Below are 14,824 nucleotides of genomic sequence, written 5' to 3'. Positions count from 1 at the left end.
AGGAGATAAAGAGTTTAACAGGCTTGAGATTCTGGAAAAGAACAAATTACAATTGGAAATTGGATACAAATGTTAGTTTCAGTGCACTGACAAAACCTCAAAACAAAACCAAAATAGTACAGAGCTCATTAACAAAATAAGCTTTAAAGCAAAGAAAGCGTTTTTTCTGGTGTAACGCAGACTAGTTTGTGCTGGAATAGTTGAATTAAGTAAAGTACTCACTGTGTCAATGTAAAGAGGTTTTCATGGTTCAGGTTCAGGAAGGCACTGCAACTCACCACCAGCTCAAGCATGTGGTGGAGTTTTTGAAGACGGATCATCTGCTCTTCCAGGTTTACAGTGCAATTCACAAAGTAATCCTGCAGAACAAACAGCAATAGTAATTTAAAAACTAGTTATTAAAAGAGAAGAAACTAAAAGGCAAGTTCTTTTCTGTGATTTATAAAATGAGCTCATTGTTCTTACCAAGTAATTCAAAGTAGTGAGTTCTTGACCTGGAAGAAAATAATTTCTCAATGATTTTCACTGTATTGTATAGGAATGAAACTTAATTATATACATTTTTCTGAGTGAAGTACTACCGCAGGCTACAAGATACATTAGTACATAACATTTTCTACAGCACATTTTCTGCTTCCAACTCACGAAATCTGAAATACACTTTTTCAAGTCGAGCAAAAGCATTCTTGCACTTTTTCTAGTGTGTTTACTGGCCTTAACATACAGGAACAGAATTAAGCCATTTGAATTATTAAGTCTGCTCCACCATTCAATCATAGTTTATATGTCTCTCATTCTCCAACCGTCTTCCTGTAATCCTTGATCCCCTTACTTATCAAGAACCTTGCAATTTTGCAGAAGATTTGTAGCTCAGGTTGTAAGTTTGTTCGCTGAGCTGGTAGATTTGTTCTCAGATCTTTGGTCACCATGCTAGGTAACATCAGCAGTAAGCCTCTGATGAATTTCTGGTGTTCTGTCCCACTTGCTATGTGTGTGTCTTGGTCTGTTGGTGAGTGATATCACTTTCAGTTCTTTTTCTGAGAGGTTGGTAAATGGGGTAAATGGTGTTTGTTAATGCAGTTCTGGTTTGAATACCAAGCCTCTAGGAATTCCCATGTGTGTCTCCGTTTAGCCTGTCCCAGGATGAATGTATTGTCCCAGTCGAATTGGTGTCCTTCTTCGTCTGTGTAAGAATACTAGTGACAGTTGGTTATGTCTTTTGGTGGATAGTTGGTGCTCATATATCCTGGTGGCTAGTTTTCTGCCAGTCTGTCCAATGTAATGTTTGTTGCAGTCCTTGCAGGGTATTTTGTATATGACATTCATTCTACTGGCTGTTAGTACAGGGTCCTTTAAGTTCATCAGGACTTATTTCAGTATGGCGTAGGTTTGTGGGCTACCATGACACCTAGAGGCCGGAGTAGTCTGGTCGTCATCTCTGAAATGTCTTTAATGTATGGCAGGGTGGCCAGAGTCATTGGGTGTGTTGTGTCTTCTTGTTTAGGTCTGTTGTGTAGGACTCGCTGGACTGCGCTTGTCAGGTACCCGTTGTTCCTGAATATGTTGTATACAAGTTTTTAATAGAACATAGAACATAGAAGAATACAGCGCAGTACAGGCCCTTTGGCCCTCGATGTTGCGCCGATCCAAGCCCACCTAACCTACACTAGCCCACTATCCTCCATATGCCTATCCAATGCCCTAATTTTTCCTCAGCTTCTCATAGTTCCTGGGTGCTGCAGTGTGTTGTGACTCATTTAAATAATGTCCTGATGCAGCTCTATTTGTGGGTATTGGGATGATTGCTCCTGTAGTTGAGCATTCGGTCAGTGTATGTGGCTTTCCTGTAAATGCTGGTCTGCAGCTCTCCATTGGCTTTTCATTCTGCTGTGACGTCTCGGAAGGGGAGTGTGTTGTTGTCCTCTTCCTTTCTGGTGAACTTTATACCGGTACGGATGTTGTTAATGTGTTTGTGGATTTCTTCTAAATTGTTGCACAAACACATTAACAACATCCGTACCAGTATAAAGTTCACCAGAAAGGAAGAGGACAACACACTCCCCTTCCGAGATGTCACAGTAGAATGAAAAGCCAATGGAGAGCTGCAGACCAGCATTTACAGGAAAGCCACATGCACTGCCCAGATACTCAACTACAGGAGCAATCGTCCCACAAACAGAGCTGCATCAGGACATTATTTAAATGAATCACAACACATTGCAGCACCCAGGGACGATGAGAAGCTGAGAAAAACATCTAATCAACATATTCAGGAACAACAAGTACCCATTAAACGGAGACCGCAGATTCCTATACAACAAACTTAAACAAGACGACACAACATGCCCAGACATTCTAGCCACCCTGCCATACATTAAAAACATTTCAGAGGTGACGACCAGGCTACTCTGGCCCCTAAGCGTCATGGTAGCCCACAAATCTACCACCACACTGAAACAGCTACTGATGAATTTAAAGGACCCCTTACCAACAACCAGCAAAACAAACATTATATACAAAATACCCTGCAAGGACTGCAACAAACATTACACTGGACAGAAGGGCACAAAACTAGCCACCAGGATACATGAGCACCAATTAGCCACAAAAGACATGACCAACTATCATTAATACTCATACACACAGACGAAGAGGGACACCAGTTTGACTGTGACAATACATTCATCCTGGGATAGGCTAAACAGAGACATGCACGGGAATTCCTAGAGGCCTGGCATTCAAACCAAAGCTCCATTAACAAACATATCAATTTGGACTCCATCTACCAATCTCTCAAAAAGAACTCAAACTGATATCGCCCACCACAACAGACCAAGACACATAAAAAGCAAGGAGCACAGAACACCAATGGCTTCATCAGATACTCGTTAATGATGTTACCTAGCATGGTGACGAAACGTCTGAGAATAAATGTACCAGCTCAGCAAGTAAACTTACAACTAATCAAGAATTTAACTATCACTGTCTTATGTACAGTCAATGACTTGGCTCCACAAACTAATGCAGCAATGAACCTCCCAGATTCACAACCCTCTGGCTGAAGAAAGTCCTAATCATCTCTGTTCGTAAAGGTTGGCCCTTCGCTTTGAGTCTGTACTCTCAGTTGCCAGTCTTTCCTACGAGTGGAAAAATCTTCTCCACTTTCAGTCCACCCAGGCCTCTCTGCAATCTGTCAGTATTCTGTACGTTTCAATGAGATCCCGCCCCACCCCCCTATTCTTCGAAACTTCATGGAATATAGACCCAGAGTTCTCACCTACTCCTGATATGGCAAGCTTTCATCCCTGGGATCATTCTTGTGAATCTCTTTTGGACCCTCTCCAACATCAACACATCCTTCCTTTGACAGGGGCCAGAATTGCTCTCAATATTTCAAATGCAGTATGACCAGAACGTTATACAGCCTCAGTGATACAACCTTCTATTCTAGACCTCTTGAAATGAAGGCTAACATTGCATTTGCCTTCCCAACGGCCAACTAAACCTGCATGCTACACTGATGAGAATCCTAAACATAGACTGCTAAGTCCTTTAATGCTTCAGATTTTAGCTCTCCTTTGTCTCAAATGCTCATTATCTCCTTGAAGAATTCTAATAAATTTGTTGGGCATGACCTCCCTTTAATGAAGCTGTGCTGACTCAATTTTACCATGCATCACCAAGTGCTCCACAATCTCATCCTTAATCATGGAGTCTAACAAAAGAGGTCAGGCTCACTAGGTTATAACTTCCCCCTTTTGCCTCCCTCCATTCTTAAACAGAGGTATTACATTAGCCAATTTCTAGTGCTCCGGGATGTTCCCTGACCCCAGTGATTCCTGAAAGATCATCATCAATCCCTCCACAATCTCTTCAGACCGCTTAGGTGTTGCCCATCCAGTTGGGGTGATATATGCATCCTCAGACCTTTCAGGTTCTCCAGCACATTCTCCTTAGCGATGGCCACTACACTCACCTCTGGCCCCTGACTCTTATGAAGTTCTGATATGCTACTGTGTCTTCCACCATGAACAATGTGAGGAGCTGCATTTTGGGAAAGCAAATCTTAGAAGGACTTATACACTTAATGGTAAAGTCCTAGGGAGTTTGCTGAACAAAGAGACATTGGAGTGCAGGTTCATAGCTCCTTGAAAGTGGAGTCGCAGGTTCATAGCTCCTTGAAAGTGGAGTTGCAGGTAGATAGGATATGAAGAAGGCATTTGGTTTGCTTGCCTTTATTGGTCAGAGTATTGAGTACAGGAGTTGGGAGGTCATGTTGCGGCTGTACAGGACATTGGTTAGGCCACTGTTGGAATATTGTGTGCAGTTCTGGTCTCCTTCCTATCAGAAAGATGTTGTGAAACTTGAAAGTTGAGAAAAGGATGTTGCCAGTGTTTGAGGATTTGAGCTATAGGGAGAAGTTGAATAGGCTGGGGCTGTTTTCCCAGGAGCGTTGGAAGCTGAGGGGTGACTTTATAGAGGTTTACAAAATCATGAGGAGCATGAATAGGATAAAAAGACAAAGTCTTTTCCCTGGGGTAGGGAGTCCAGAACTAGAGGACATATTTTTAGGGTGAGAGGGGAAAGATATAAGAGACTTAAGGGTTAATTTTTTCACGCAGTGGGTGGTACGTGTATGGAATGAGCTGCCAGAGGAAGTGGCGGAGGCTGGTACAATTGCAACATTTAAAAGGCATCTGGATGGGGATATGAATAGAAAGGTTTGGCAGGAAATGGGCCGGGTCTTGGCAGTGGGGATAGATCGGGTTGGGGTATCTGGTCGGCATGGACAAGTTGGACCGAAGGGTCTGTTTCCGTGCTGTACATTTCTAAGACTCTATAACACGGTTGCAAAGTACCTCAGTTCCTCAATGATTTCTTTGGTCCCCACTACTACTTTTCCAGTGGCTCGATGTCCACTGTGGTCTCTCTCCTACATATCTAAAAACTCTTGTGCAATTTTTTAATATATTACTATCGAGCTCACTTTCGTGTTTCATCTTCTCCCCTTCTTATAGATTTTTTAGTTGTCCTCCTGCTGGTTTTCAAAAGGCTTCCCAATAGTCTTCACCACATTGTTTGCTTGTCGTTTGATTTTAAGCTGTTCCTGACTACTCTTATCAGTCATGGCTGCCTCACCCTCCCTGAATGTTTCTTCTTCCTTGGGATGAATGTCTGCTGTGGCTCCCAAATTACCCCCAGAAACTCAATCACCTTCAGCCGCTTCAACAATGACCTTCCCTCCATCATAAAGTCAGAGGTGGGGATGTATGCCAATGACTTTACAACGCTCAATACCATTCGCAGCCCCTCGGGCCCTGCAGCAGTCAATGTTCAAATGCAACAAGATTTGGACAACATCCAGGTTTGGGCTGACAAGTGGTAAGTAACAGTTGCACCATACAATGCCAGGCAATGGCCATCTCTAATGAGAAACAATCTAATCACTTCCCCTTAACATTACCATCACTGAATCTCTGCTATCAATAGCCCGAGGCTTATCACTGACTAGAAATTCATTAGACTCACCACATAAACACAATGCCTGAATTTGAAATGGGGTTGAACATTGTATAACCATCAGCGAATATCCCTTCTTCTAATCTTATGATAGAGAGAAGGGAATTGGTAAAGCAGATGAAGGAGGTTCAACCCAGGATACTACCGAGGAACTCCTTCAGAGATGTTTTGGTAATGAGATAACTGACCTCCAACAACCACAACCATCTTCCTATGTGTGAGGTATGACTCCAATCGGCATAAAGCTTGCCCCTGATTCCCATTGATTCTAATTTTACTGGGGCTGTTTCATGCCAAACTCAGTCGAATGCAGTCTTGATGTCAAGGGCTGTCACACTCTCCCCACTTTCAGCTTCCTAATCAAGTCTGCCTGACTACACATCATCAAATCAAAGAATGCTTGTTTCTTAGTGGGCTCTACCATAAGCTGCTCCAAAAGAAAATCTCGTAGACATTCCTTTTCTTGGGATCCACTACCAAATGTATTTTCCTAGTTCACCTACATATTGAAGCCCTCCATGATTGTAATAATGCCTTTCTTTATTTATTTTCTGCCCGACATCCTAACTATTGTTCGGAGGCCTGCAGATAGCCTCCATTCGGTTGTTTTTTTCTTTATGCCTTTTCAATTTTACTGACAGATTCTATGCCTTCCAACCCTATATTGCTTCTTGCTTCAAGACTCTCAATCCTGTGTACAACGGATGAAGGGCTTATGCCCAAAACGTTGATTCTCCTGTTCCTCAGAATGTTTGACCTGCTGTGCTTTTCCAGCACCACACTCTCGACACTCTCTGTGTACAAAGGATGCCAAACATACTTCTAATTATAGACTCGCCTACCATTGCCAGTTTTCTTTCACTCCACACTGCTTGAATGGCCTCCACATCTGATCCTCCTCTCGGAGCAATTTACTGCAGATGCTAGAATCTGTACTGAAAACAACAAGTGCTGGAGGTCACAGTGGGTCGGGCAGCATCCATGGAGAGAGAGCAAATGAACGTTTCGAGTCTAGATAACTCTTCAGAAGCCTGCTCTCTCTCCATGGATGCTGCCTGACCCACTGTGATTTCCAGCATTTGTTGCTTTCAGTCTAATCCTCCTCTCCTCTCTCCATTTGAGATGTACCAAATGTTTGCGCGTATACTCCCCTAGAAGCATGCTAAATGTAACACTGACTGTGAATAAATTCAGTCACATTGCATAAGATCTGTTGTGTGCAGAGAACTTTACAATCAAATGCAGCATTTTTAAAATCAAAAAACACACACTAATGGCATTTGATGGAACAACATATACCTATAAAATAGTTTATGTAGTCCCTCTGTAATTTATCCAGTCCTATCTCCAACAGCATTCGGATAGCAGTAATTCCATTAACAGAGACAGTTGGCATGGTGCCCTGGTACGATTGCTGAATCAGCTTACTGAGAGAACTGTTGCTTCCTTGGTGGATCTGGAAAGGGATCATCCATTTTTCAATATTTCAGTTACAGTAAACTTTTTAGAGTTGCAAAAACAAAACCATAATTTCACAAAGTGAATAAGAATGCTTCCCACTCACTGGTAGATTTCTGGAATGGATAATGTTTTTCTTTACTCTTTCACAGAGTGTAGGTGTCACTGACAAGGCCATCAATTGCTATCCATTCCTAACTGCCCTTCAATTGAGTAGCTTATGAGGCCATATCAGACGGCACTTAAGAGTCAACTGTTGAGAATCTGAAGTAACATGCAGATCAAACGTTGTATTGATGGCAGATTTCCTTTCCTAAGGACATATACAAACAAACCCTTACAACAATTGATCTTAGTTTAGTGGCTACTATTTCTGAGGCTAGCTTTCAATTCAGAGTAAATAGCTAGGCATTGGCATAGCGATAACGTCACTGGCCTGGTAATTCAGGAACCTAGGCTAATGCTCTTGGGGTGCGATCGAATCTCATGAGGGACAGTGGTGGAATGTGAATTCAATAAAAATCTGAAATAAAGAGCCTAGTCAGATTGGGACCACGTAACTGTATGGCATCATTATTTATGGGTATATCAATCATATGATGGAAGGAATGTCATTGATGAAGCTGAAGATGGTTGAGCCTGGGACAGTTCCTTGAGGAACTAGGGATCTTGTGGTGTAGTGGTGATGCCCTTAGTCCTGAAGGCTCAGGTTCAAATCCCACCTGCTCCAGAGGTGTGTCATAACATCACTGAACAGGCTAATTAGAAAATATACTCTGTAAAGAATTCTACAGTGCTTTCCTAGGATTAAGATGATTGACCTTTAACAACCACAACCATATTACTTTGTGCTAAGTATTACTCTAAGCTCATATTCCAGCCTGTCAAACATAATCCTGATACAAGAATACAAGGCAAATAATTCTAGCTATCTGAAGTTTGTGAAAGCAGGAAGATAAACTAGGGTGCTTAGAAGTGATAATCAAAAGTTATGGATTAGTCTCAGCAATAATCAGTAAAGAGACTAAAGTAAGTGATATTGCAAAAGCTTGGAATAGAATTCACGAGAGGAAAGAAAGCGAGTCCAAGATTAATTTGTCTTTGGACCATTTTCCCCCTACTTTATTTGTTCGCGCACTTTTCTGCTTGCATGCTCTATGCCTTTCTGTGGTTATTAGTTCCAACTTGCTACCGTGCTATCATTAGCATCCACATTTCTATCATGTAAACCTTTCCCCATCCTACCTATTAGTTTAAATGTCTTTCTTCAAACGTAGCTGTACAAATTTTCAAGACTCTGGTGCCTTAACCTGCCCTGTTGCACAGCTGCCTGTTTCCCCATTACTAGTGCCAGTCTTCCATGATTTGAAACTCACTTCTCCCACAATAATCTCAGTTACTCTATCACTAATTTGCTCATAAATTTGGTAGTAATGCAGAGACTATTACATTTTGTGGTTCTGCTTTATAATTTAGGTCTTATTCCAAATTTAACACATACTTCATTGCTTTATACAGTGATAAACCCAGTAGTTCACAAACATCCTCATGCGAGGGTGTTTCTTTCAATTTAATGATTATCCTGCCAATACAGCCAGTATCAACAATTATAAATAATTAAGCTAGTAAAAAATGCAAATGGTTATCCCAAACATAACAAACATAGGTGGCATGGTGGCGCAGTGGTTAGCACTCCTGTGTGGAGGGACGCAGGTTCAATTCCAGCCTTGGGTGACTGTGTGAAGTTTGCACATTCTCCCAGTGTCTGCATGGATTTTTTCCAGGTGCTTTGGTTTCCTATTACAGTCCAAAAGTGTGCAGGTTAGGTGAATTGGCTATGCTAAATTGCCCAAGGATGTGTAGGTTAGGTGCATTAGTTAGGGGAAATATAAAGTTATAGGGCAGAGGAACAGTTCTGGGTAGGATACAATTTAGAGGGTCAGTGTGAACTTATTGGGCCAAATGGTCTGTTTCCACACTGTAGGGATTCTGTGATTAAGTAGCATGTCACCATGCCATCAAACTTAACCTGAGGAGATGGTGGAATTAGGACCTAAAGCATGTAAAAGACTTTTCCTACAATGTTCAACTTACCCAAGGATTGATACCAAAGGGCAGCTGGAGAATTAAGCAATAGTAAGAAATCAAGAGACAGGCATGAAAGGTTAAATAGGATGTCACCTACATTCAGGCATATGATCTGTGCTACTTGGTATCACCAAATGGAAGCATGCAGGCCTCTAACTAGAGCTCCCAGGACTCACAATGCTCCTTCATAATGCTGGACAATATTGGGACATGTAGTGTGCAAGCAGAACCATTTAAATAAACATGAAAATAATTAAATAAAACAAAGAACTGCAGATTCTGGAGATCTGAAACTAAAACAGAAATTGTTGGAGAAATCATCTCTCAGCATCTATGGGAAGAAAGAGTTAACGTTTTCAGTTCAATGACTTCTTTTGTTACATACCCACGGTTGAATGTCCTTGCATCTTAAGTGTTGAATGACTAGTGCCAAGCAATCTACAACATCTTGGTAGGAAGAAACAGCTAAAATAAAAGGAAAGAAATGAATACACAAAGTATTTGTTCAAATACTAAGAAATAAATGCTGCTAAGGTTATCTAATATTTTCCAAAAGAATGCTTAAAATCTACTAGAATGAAGGAACAGGTAGTGGATATATTAATTAAGGGTTAATTGGGAGTGAATTGATTGTATAAGTACAAGGAGCTAGTAATCAGTGGGGTGTAAGTTTAATACACTGGTTAGCTGAAATAAAATTCTCACTAAAAAGTGAGTTGGACTCTTTAAATACACTCATCTTCTAGTATATAACAGCTAACAGAGTGAAAGAGGGGGAAAGAAACAGGATCACATATCTTTGAGTAAATCATTGAACTCTTAAAGCCATCCTGGTAACTATCACCCACCCCTCTTTTTCTCACCACAGATGCCACCTCATCTATATAGTACTTCCAGCATTTTCTGTTTTAACAAAGAGAAAAAGTTGATTGGCCTTTGGTGATCACTCTCAGCTAAAGCGGCACAGTGGGCGGCATGGTGTCACAGTGGTTAGCACTGCTATCTCACAGCGTCAGAGACCCGGGTTCAATTCCCGCCTCAGGCGACTCTGTGTGGAGTTTGCACATTCTCCCAGTGTCTGCGTGGGTTTCCTCTGGGTGCTCCGGTTTCCTCCCACAACCCAAAAATGTGCAGGTTAGGTGAATTGGCCATGTTAAATTGCCCGTAGTGTTAGATGACGGGGTAAATGTAGGGGAATGGGTCTGGGTGGGTTGCACTGCGGCGGGTCGGTGTGGACTTGTTGGGCCAAAGGGCCTGTTTCCACACTGTACGTAATCTAATCTAAAGCCGTATTCATTACCATGACAAGTTTTTCAATGCTTCCCTTTTCACAAAGTCTTGATCTCCCTAGTAAATCTCCTATTCTCCTTTTAATATTTCAATTGTATTCATTACTCTGGACAGTACCTTGTAGCGTCGTCCAAGTTGGTAATTTTCCAGCTAACCCCTTAAATTTAAAAATTGTTCCAACTGTACCACCGGTTAGCTTAGTTGGCTGGACGGCTGGTTTGAGATGCAGAGGGCCGCCATCAGCATGGGCTCAATTTCCGCATTTGCTGAAGTTACCATGAAGGATTCTCCTTCTCAATTTCTCCCTTGAGGCATGGTGACCCTCAGGTTAAACCATCACTAGTTGTCTCTCTCCCACTCTCTCTAATGGAACAGCAGCTCTATGGTCTAGTAAGACTATGATGATTTTACCTTTCATTTTTACCAATGAGCAGCAAAGCTCAAAGTCTCTGTGTCATTGTGCTTCCCAACAAAAGTAATGTGGCCACAGGCATACGTACTTTTCCTCATCCCAGTCCAAAGCAGCTCTGCAAAATCGAGATCTCCGCGTTCAGGAGCAAATGATGCATGAATGGTTGATTCAACAGCAGCTGCATCACTTTTTAATTTCTGGTATTAAAACAAAGAATTCAAAGAAAAACTAAGACTTTTTTCAAAATTTGTGAGTAGGATATTAGAATTCCTCAAATAAAGATTTGACAGTTCTCCTCTCAACTGTTCAATTTTCTCCCGCCCAGAACATCGGATTGTGTCCTTGGCTTTTAAGATTGTCAATATACTCAATGCAAACTGGTTTGGAGTTTGATATTTTTCAGGGTATAATTTTAACTGATTGACTGAATTTGAATTTGTTTTTATCTCCAGGCAACGAGCTAATCGAGTTGTTTCACCAAATGTTACATTGTTACCTTATTGAGAACAATTGGTGCTGTGTCCAGTAGTTCTACTGCTTTTAACTCTCTTAAAGGTATACCCACATCTTCATACACCTCTCCCCTTAAGAAAATGTTAACCACCATAATGAAAAGACGGCTTTTTATTTAACCTTTTACACATATTACCCTAACATACCAATAATTTTCATATAAATTCACCTTAACTTCTTCCCATATATAGGTACATATGTGTACATAAAACATTAAATAAAGACAAGCCTCATCTAAACTCTCAGTTAAATCCGCGTCTGTGATTACATTCTTCCAGCCCGCAAAATGTATGATTTTAAAATCAAAAGTCTCTAACATAAGGCTCCAACGAAATAGTCTCATATTCCTATCTTTAAAATGTCCTAAGAATGTAAGTGGATTGTGGTCAGTGTACACAATCATCTCAGACACAATGCTTGTGACACACACATTAAAATGTTGTAAGGCCAGTACCAAACTCAATAGCTCTTTTTCGATCATGGAGTATTTCCTCTGGTGGATGTTGAGTTTCTTTGAAAAGTAACCAACTGGCAGTTCAATCCCATCCTCACTTTCCTGTAGGAGTACAGCTCCAACTCCAATGTCACTGGCATCGATGGCAACTTTAAAAGGTTTTGAAAAGTTTGGTGTAGCTAAAACTGGTTTGGTGGTTAATATCGATTTCAAATGATCGAATGCCTCCTGCATGGTTCTGTCCAACGAAACTTTGTGTTCTTCTTCAGCAAATCGGTTACCAGTGCCACTTCACTGCTGATGTTTGGAACAAAATTCAGATAGAATCCACTGAGCCCTAAGAATCGATGCACCTCTTTCTTCGAGGTTGGATGTGGAAATTCCTCAATGGCCTTCGTCTTTGCGTTCCATGGGGTCAACCTTCCATGACCAATGTTATGTCCCAAGAACGTCACCTCTGCTTTCATAAAATTCCATTTTAAGTTTATCACCAGTTTTGCTTCTCATAGTCATTCAAAGAGCTCTGCCAACTGTACCATGTGATCTTTCCAGGACTTACTAAAGATCACTATATTGTCCAAATAGACTGCAGAGGAGTTTGTTAACCCAGCCACAACTCTGTTCACGAGCCTTTGGAATGTGGTGGGCATATGTTCTTCATTCCAAAGGGCATCACTTTAAACTGATGTAGCCCATTTTGGGTTACAAACGCAGAAATTTCTTTCGACATCTCTGATAAAGGTACCTGCCAGTAACCACGCATTAAGTCCAAATTGGTGATGTAACAGGCTTGTTCGACTTTATCGATACAGTCCCCCAATCTCGGAATTGGATTTGGGTCCAAGTTGTATAAGACTCTGGTACGGCCGCATCTGGAATATTGTGTGCAGTTTTGGTCGCCATACTATAGGAAGGATGTGGAGGCATTGGAACGGGTGCAGAGGAGGTTTACCAGGATGTTGCCTGGTATGAAAGGAAAATCGTATGAGGAAAGACTGAGGCACTTGGGGCTGTTTTCACTAGAGAAAAGAAGGTTTAGGGGTGACTTGATTGAGGTGTACAAGATGATTAGGGGGTTAGATAGGGTCGACAGTATGAACCTTTTCCCGCGTATTGAGTCGGGTATTACAAGGGGGCATAGCTTTAAATTAAGGGGGGGTAGATATAGGACTGATGTTAGGGGTAGGTTCTTCACTCAGCGAGTCGTTAGTTCATGGAATGCCCTGCCAGTAACAGTGGTGGACTCTCCCTCTTTATGGGCATTTAAGAGGGCATTGGATAGGTATATGGAGGATAGTGGGTTAGTGTAGTTTAGGTGGGCTTGGATCGGCGCAACATCGAGGGCCCAAGGGCCTGTACTGCGCTGTATTCTTCTATGTTCTATGTTCTATGTTCTATGAAAGACCACCAGCATTCTCAAAGATCCATCCCACCTTGGCAATGCTTTTCTACAACCTCTACCATTGGGGAGAAGGTACAGAAGCTGAGCACTAGCCAGTTTCGAAACAGTTTCTACCCTACTGTTGTTAGAATAATGAATGGACTCACAAACTCCTAGCATTTGCCTGTAGCTGTGTTTTTGTTTTGCCGCTGCTTACCTATTATTTACTTATCTATGCTATTTAACTCTGTGATCTGCCTGTGTTGTTCACAAGACAAAGCTTTTCACTGTGGCTCGGTACATGTGACAATAAATTCAATTCAATTCCCCTTGGGAAATGTCTGAGTCTCAGAGTCTTTATCTGCCATCTGCTTCATTCTACACTGTGCTCTCTTTAGGTGCTGTTTAGCTAACTCATCTACTTGATTTAATCTCTCCCTCTCCTCCAATACATAATCTAATTGAGAGATTGCCGACTTTAGTCCTGTCAATTTTTATTTAATTAATTTCAAAGGGCCTCGTACTTTATGACCTAATATTATCTCAAAGGGAGTGAACTGAGTAGATTCATTTGGGGCATCTCTAATGGTAAACAATACGAATGGGATACCTTTATCCCAATCATTTGGGTAATCCTGACAGTATGCTCTTAACATGGCCTTCAAGGTCTGATGCCACCTTTCTACAGCTCCCTGGGATTCAGGATGATAAGCACTGGATTTAAAGTGTTGGATACCTAGGCTATCCATAACCTCCTTAAACAGCCTAACAGTAAAATGTGGCCCTTGGTCTGACTGAGTCTCTCTGGGTAGCTCATGTAGTATGAAGAAAACTCCTCTCCTAGCCTTTGTGCCTTAATACTCCATAAGAGAATTGCCTCCGGAAATCTGGTAGACACATCCATTATGGTTAACAAGTACTGGTTCCCACTTTTAGTTCTTGGGAGGGAACCTACACAATCAATTATACCTCGTGTGAAAGGTTCTTCAAATGCAGGAATTGTCAACAAAAGTGCTGGTTTTATTACCGCCTATAGCTTACCAAACATTTGGTATGTATGGCAAAAGTTAACCACATCCTTGTGCATTCCAGGCCAATGAAAATGTTTTTGTACTTTACCGCGAGTCTTTCGTACACCTAGGTGACCTCCTACAGGTAGTTCATGTGCTACTCGTAACACTTGCTATCTATATACTACTGGCAACACAATCTGGTGCACTTCGACCCATTTCTCCTCTGCACTAACCTGCCATGGTCTCCATTTCCATCTGAGGATTCTATTTTTCAGATAATAACCCCTGGAATATTCTCTGCCCTCCTTTCAGAGTACGCATCCACATATATATCTTTTATCACCTTGTCTTGCTGTTGCAAGTCTCTTAGCCTTTCAGGACTAAATACTTCTGTCTGACATTCTGCTTGTTCAGGTTTTTCCTGCGCCATTGCATCAAACAGGGTATCCGCTAACTGAACCTCAACTCCTTCATCTTTCTCTTTACTTTTCACTTCGTGCTGTGACTTATGATAGTGGGATTTGGTTATCACACAGTCTGGGAAAATACCAGGATATTTCTGTTTTAACTCCTCAGTTTCTTGGTCTTCCTTGGGCTTCTCCACAACAAGGGGTGTCACTCCCACCTTGGATCCTGCCAAATCATTCCCAAGAACAAACTGAATTCCTGGAACTGACACTCCTATCAATCACTCC

The 14,824-nt window shown here is 41.6% G+C and overlaps 1 protein-coding gene across 1 annotated transcript in view; it reads right to left on the bottom strand.

The window, feature by feature from the left end:
• zwilch (zwilch kinetochore protein) overlaps nt 1-14,824 on the bottom strand; it is a 47,157-nt gene that overhangs the window by 16,450 nt on the left and 15,883 nt on the right. Inside the window, exons 10-14 of the mRNA XM_087981407.1 lie at nt 10,857-10,965; nt 9,452-9,531; nt 6,820-6,976; nt 466-494; nt 223-359 (exon numbers count right to left, since the gene is read on the bottom strand). Of these exons, the coding sequence (XP_087837533.1) occupies nt 223-359; nt 466-494; nt 6,820-6,976; nt 9,452-9,531; nt 10,857-10,965 (512 nt within the window). The remainder of the gene's footprint in view (nt 1-222; nt 360-465; nt 495-6,819; nt 6,977-9,451; nt 9,532-10,856; nt 10,966-14,824) is intronic.

Source organism: Chiloscyllium plagiosum, unplaced genomic scaffold, assembly GCF_037043375.1.
Source record: "Chiloscyllium plagiosum isolate Xiang-an unplaced genomic scaffold, Cpla_swu_hap1 HiC_scaffold_39, whole genome shotgun sequence".
Classification (NCBI taxonomy): domain Eukaryota; kingdom Metazoa; phylum Chordata; class Chondrichthyes; order Orectolobiformes; family Hemiscylliidae; genus Chiloscyllium; species Chiloscyllium plagiosum.
Note: the sequence above shows the minus strand (reverse complement) of the source record. Positions and strands in the feature narration are given on the sequence as shown.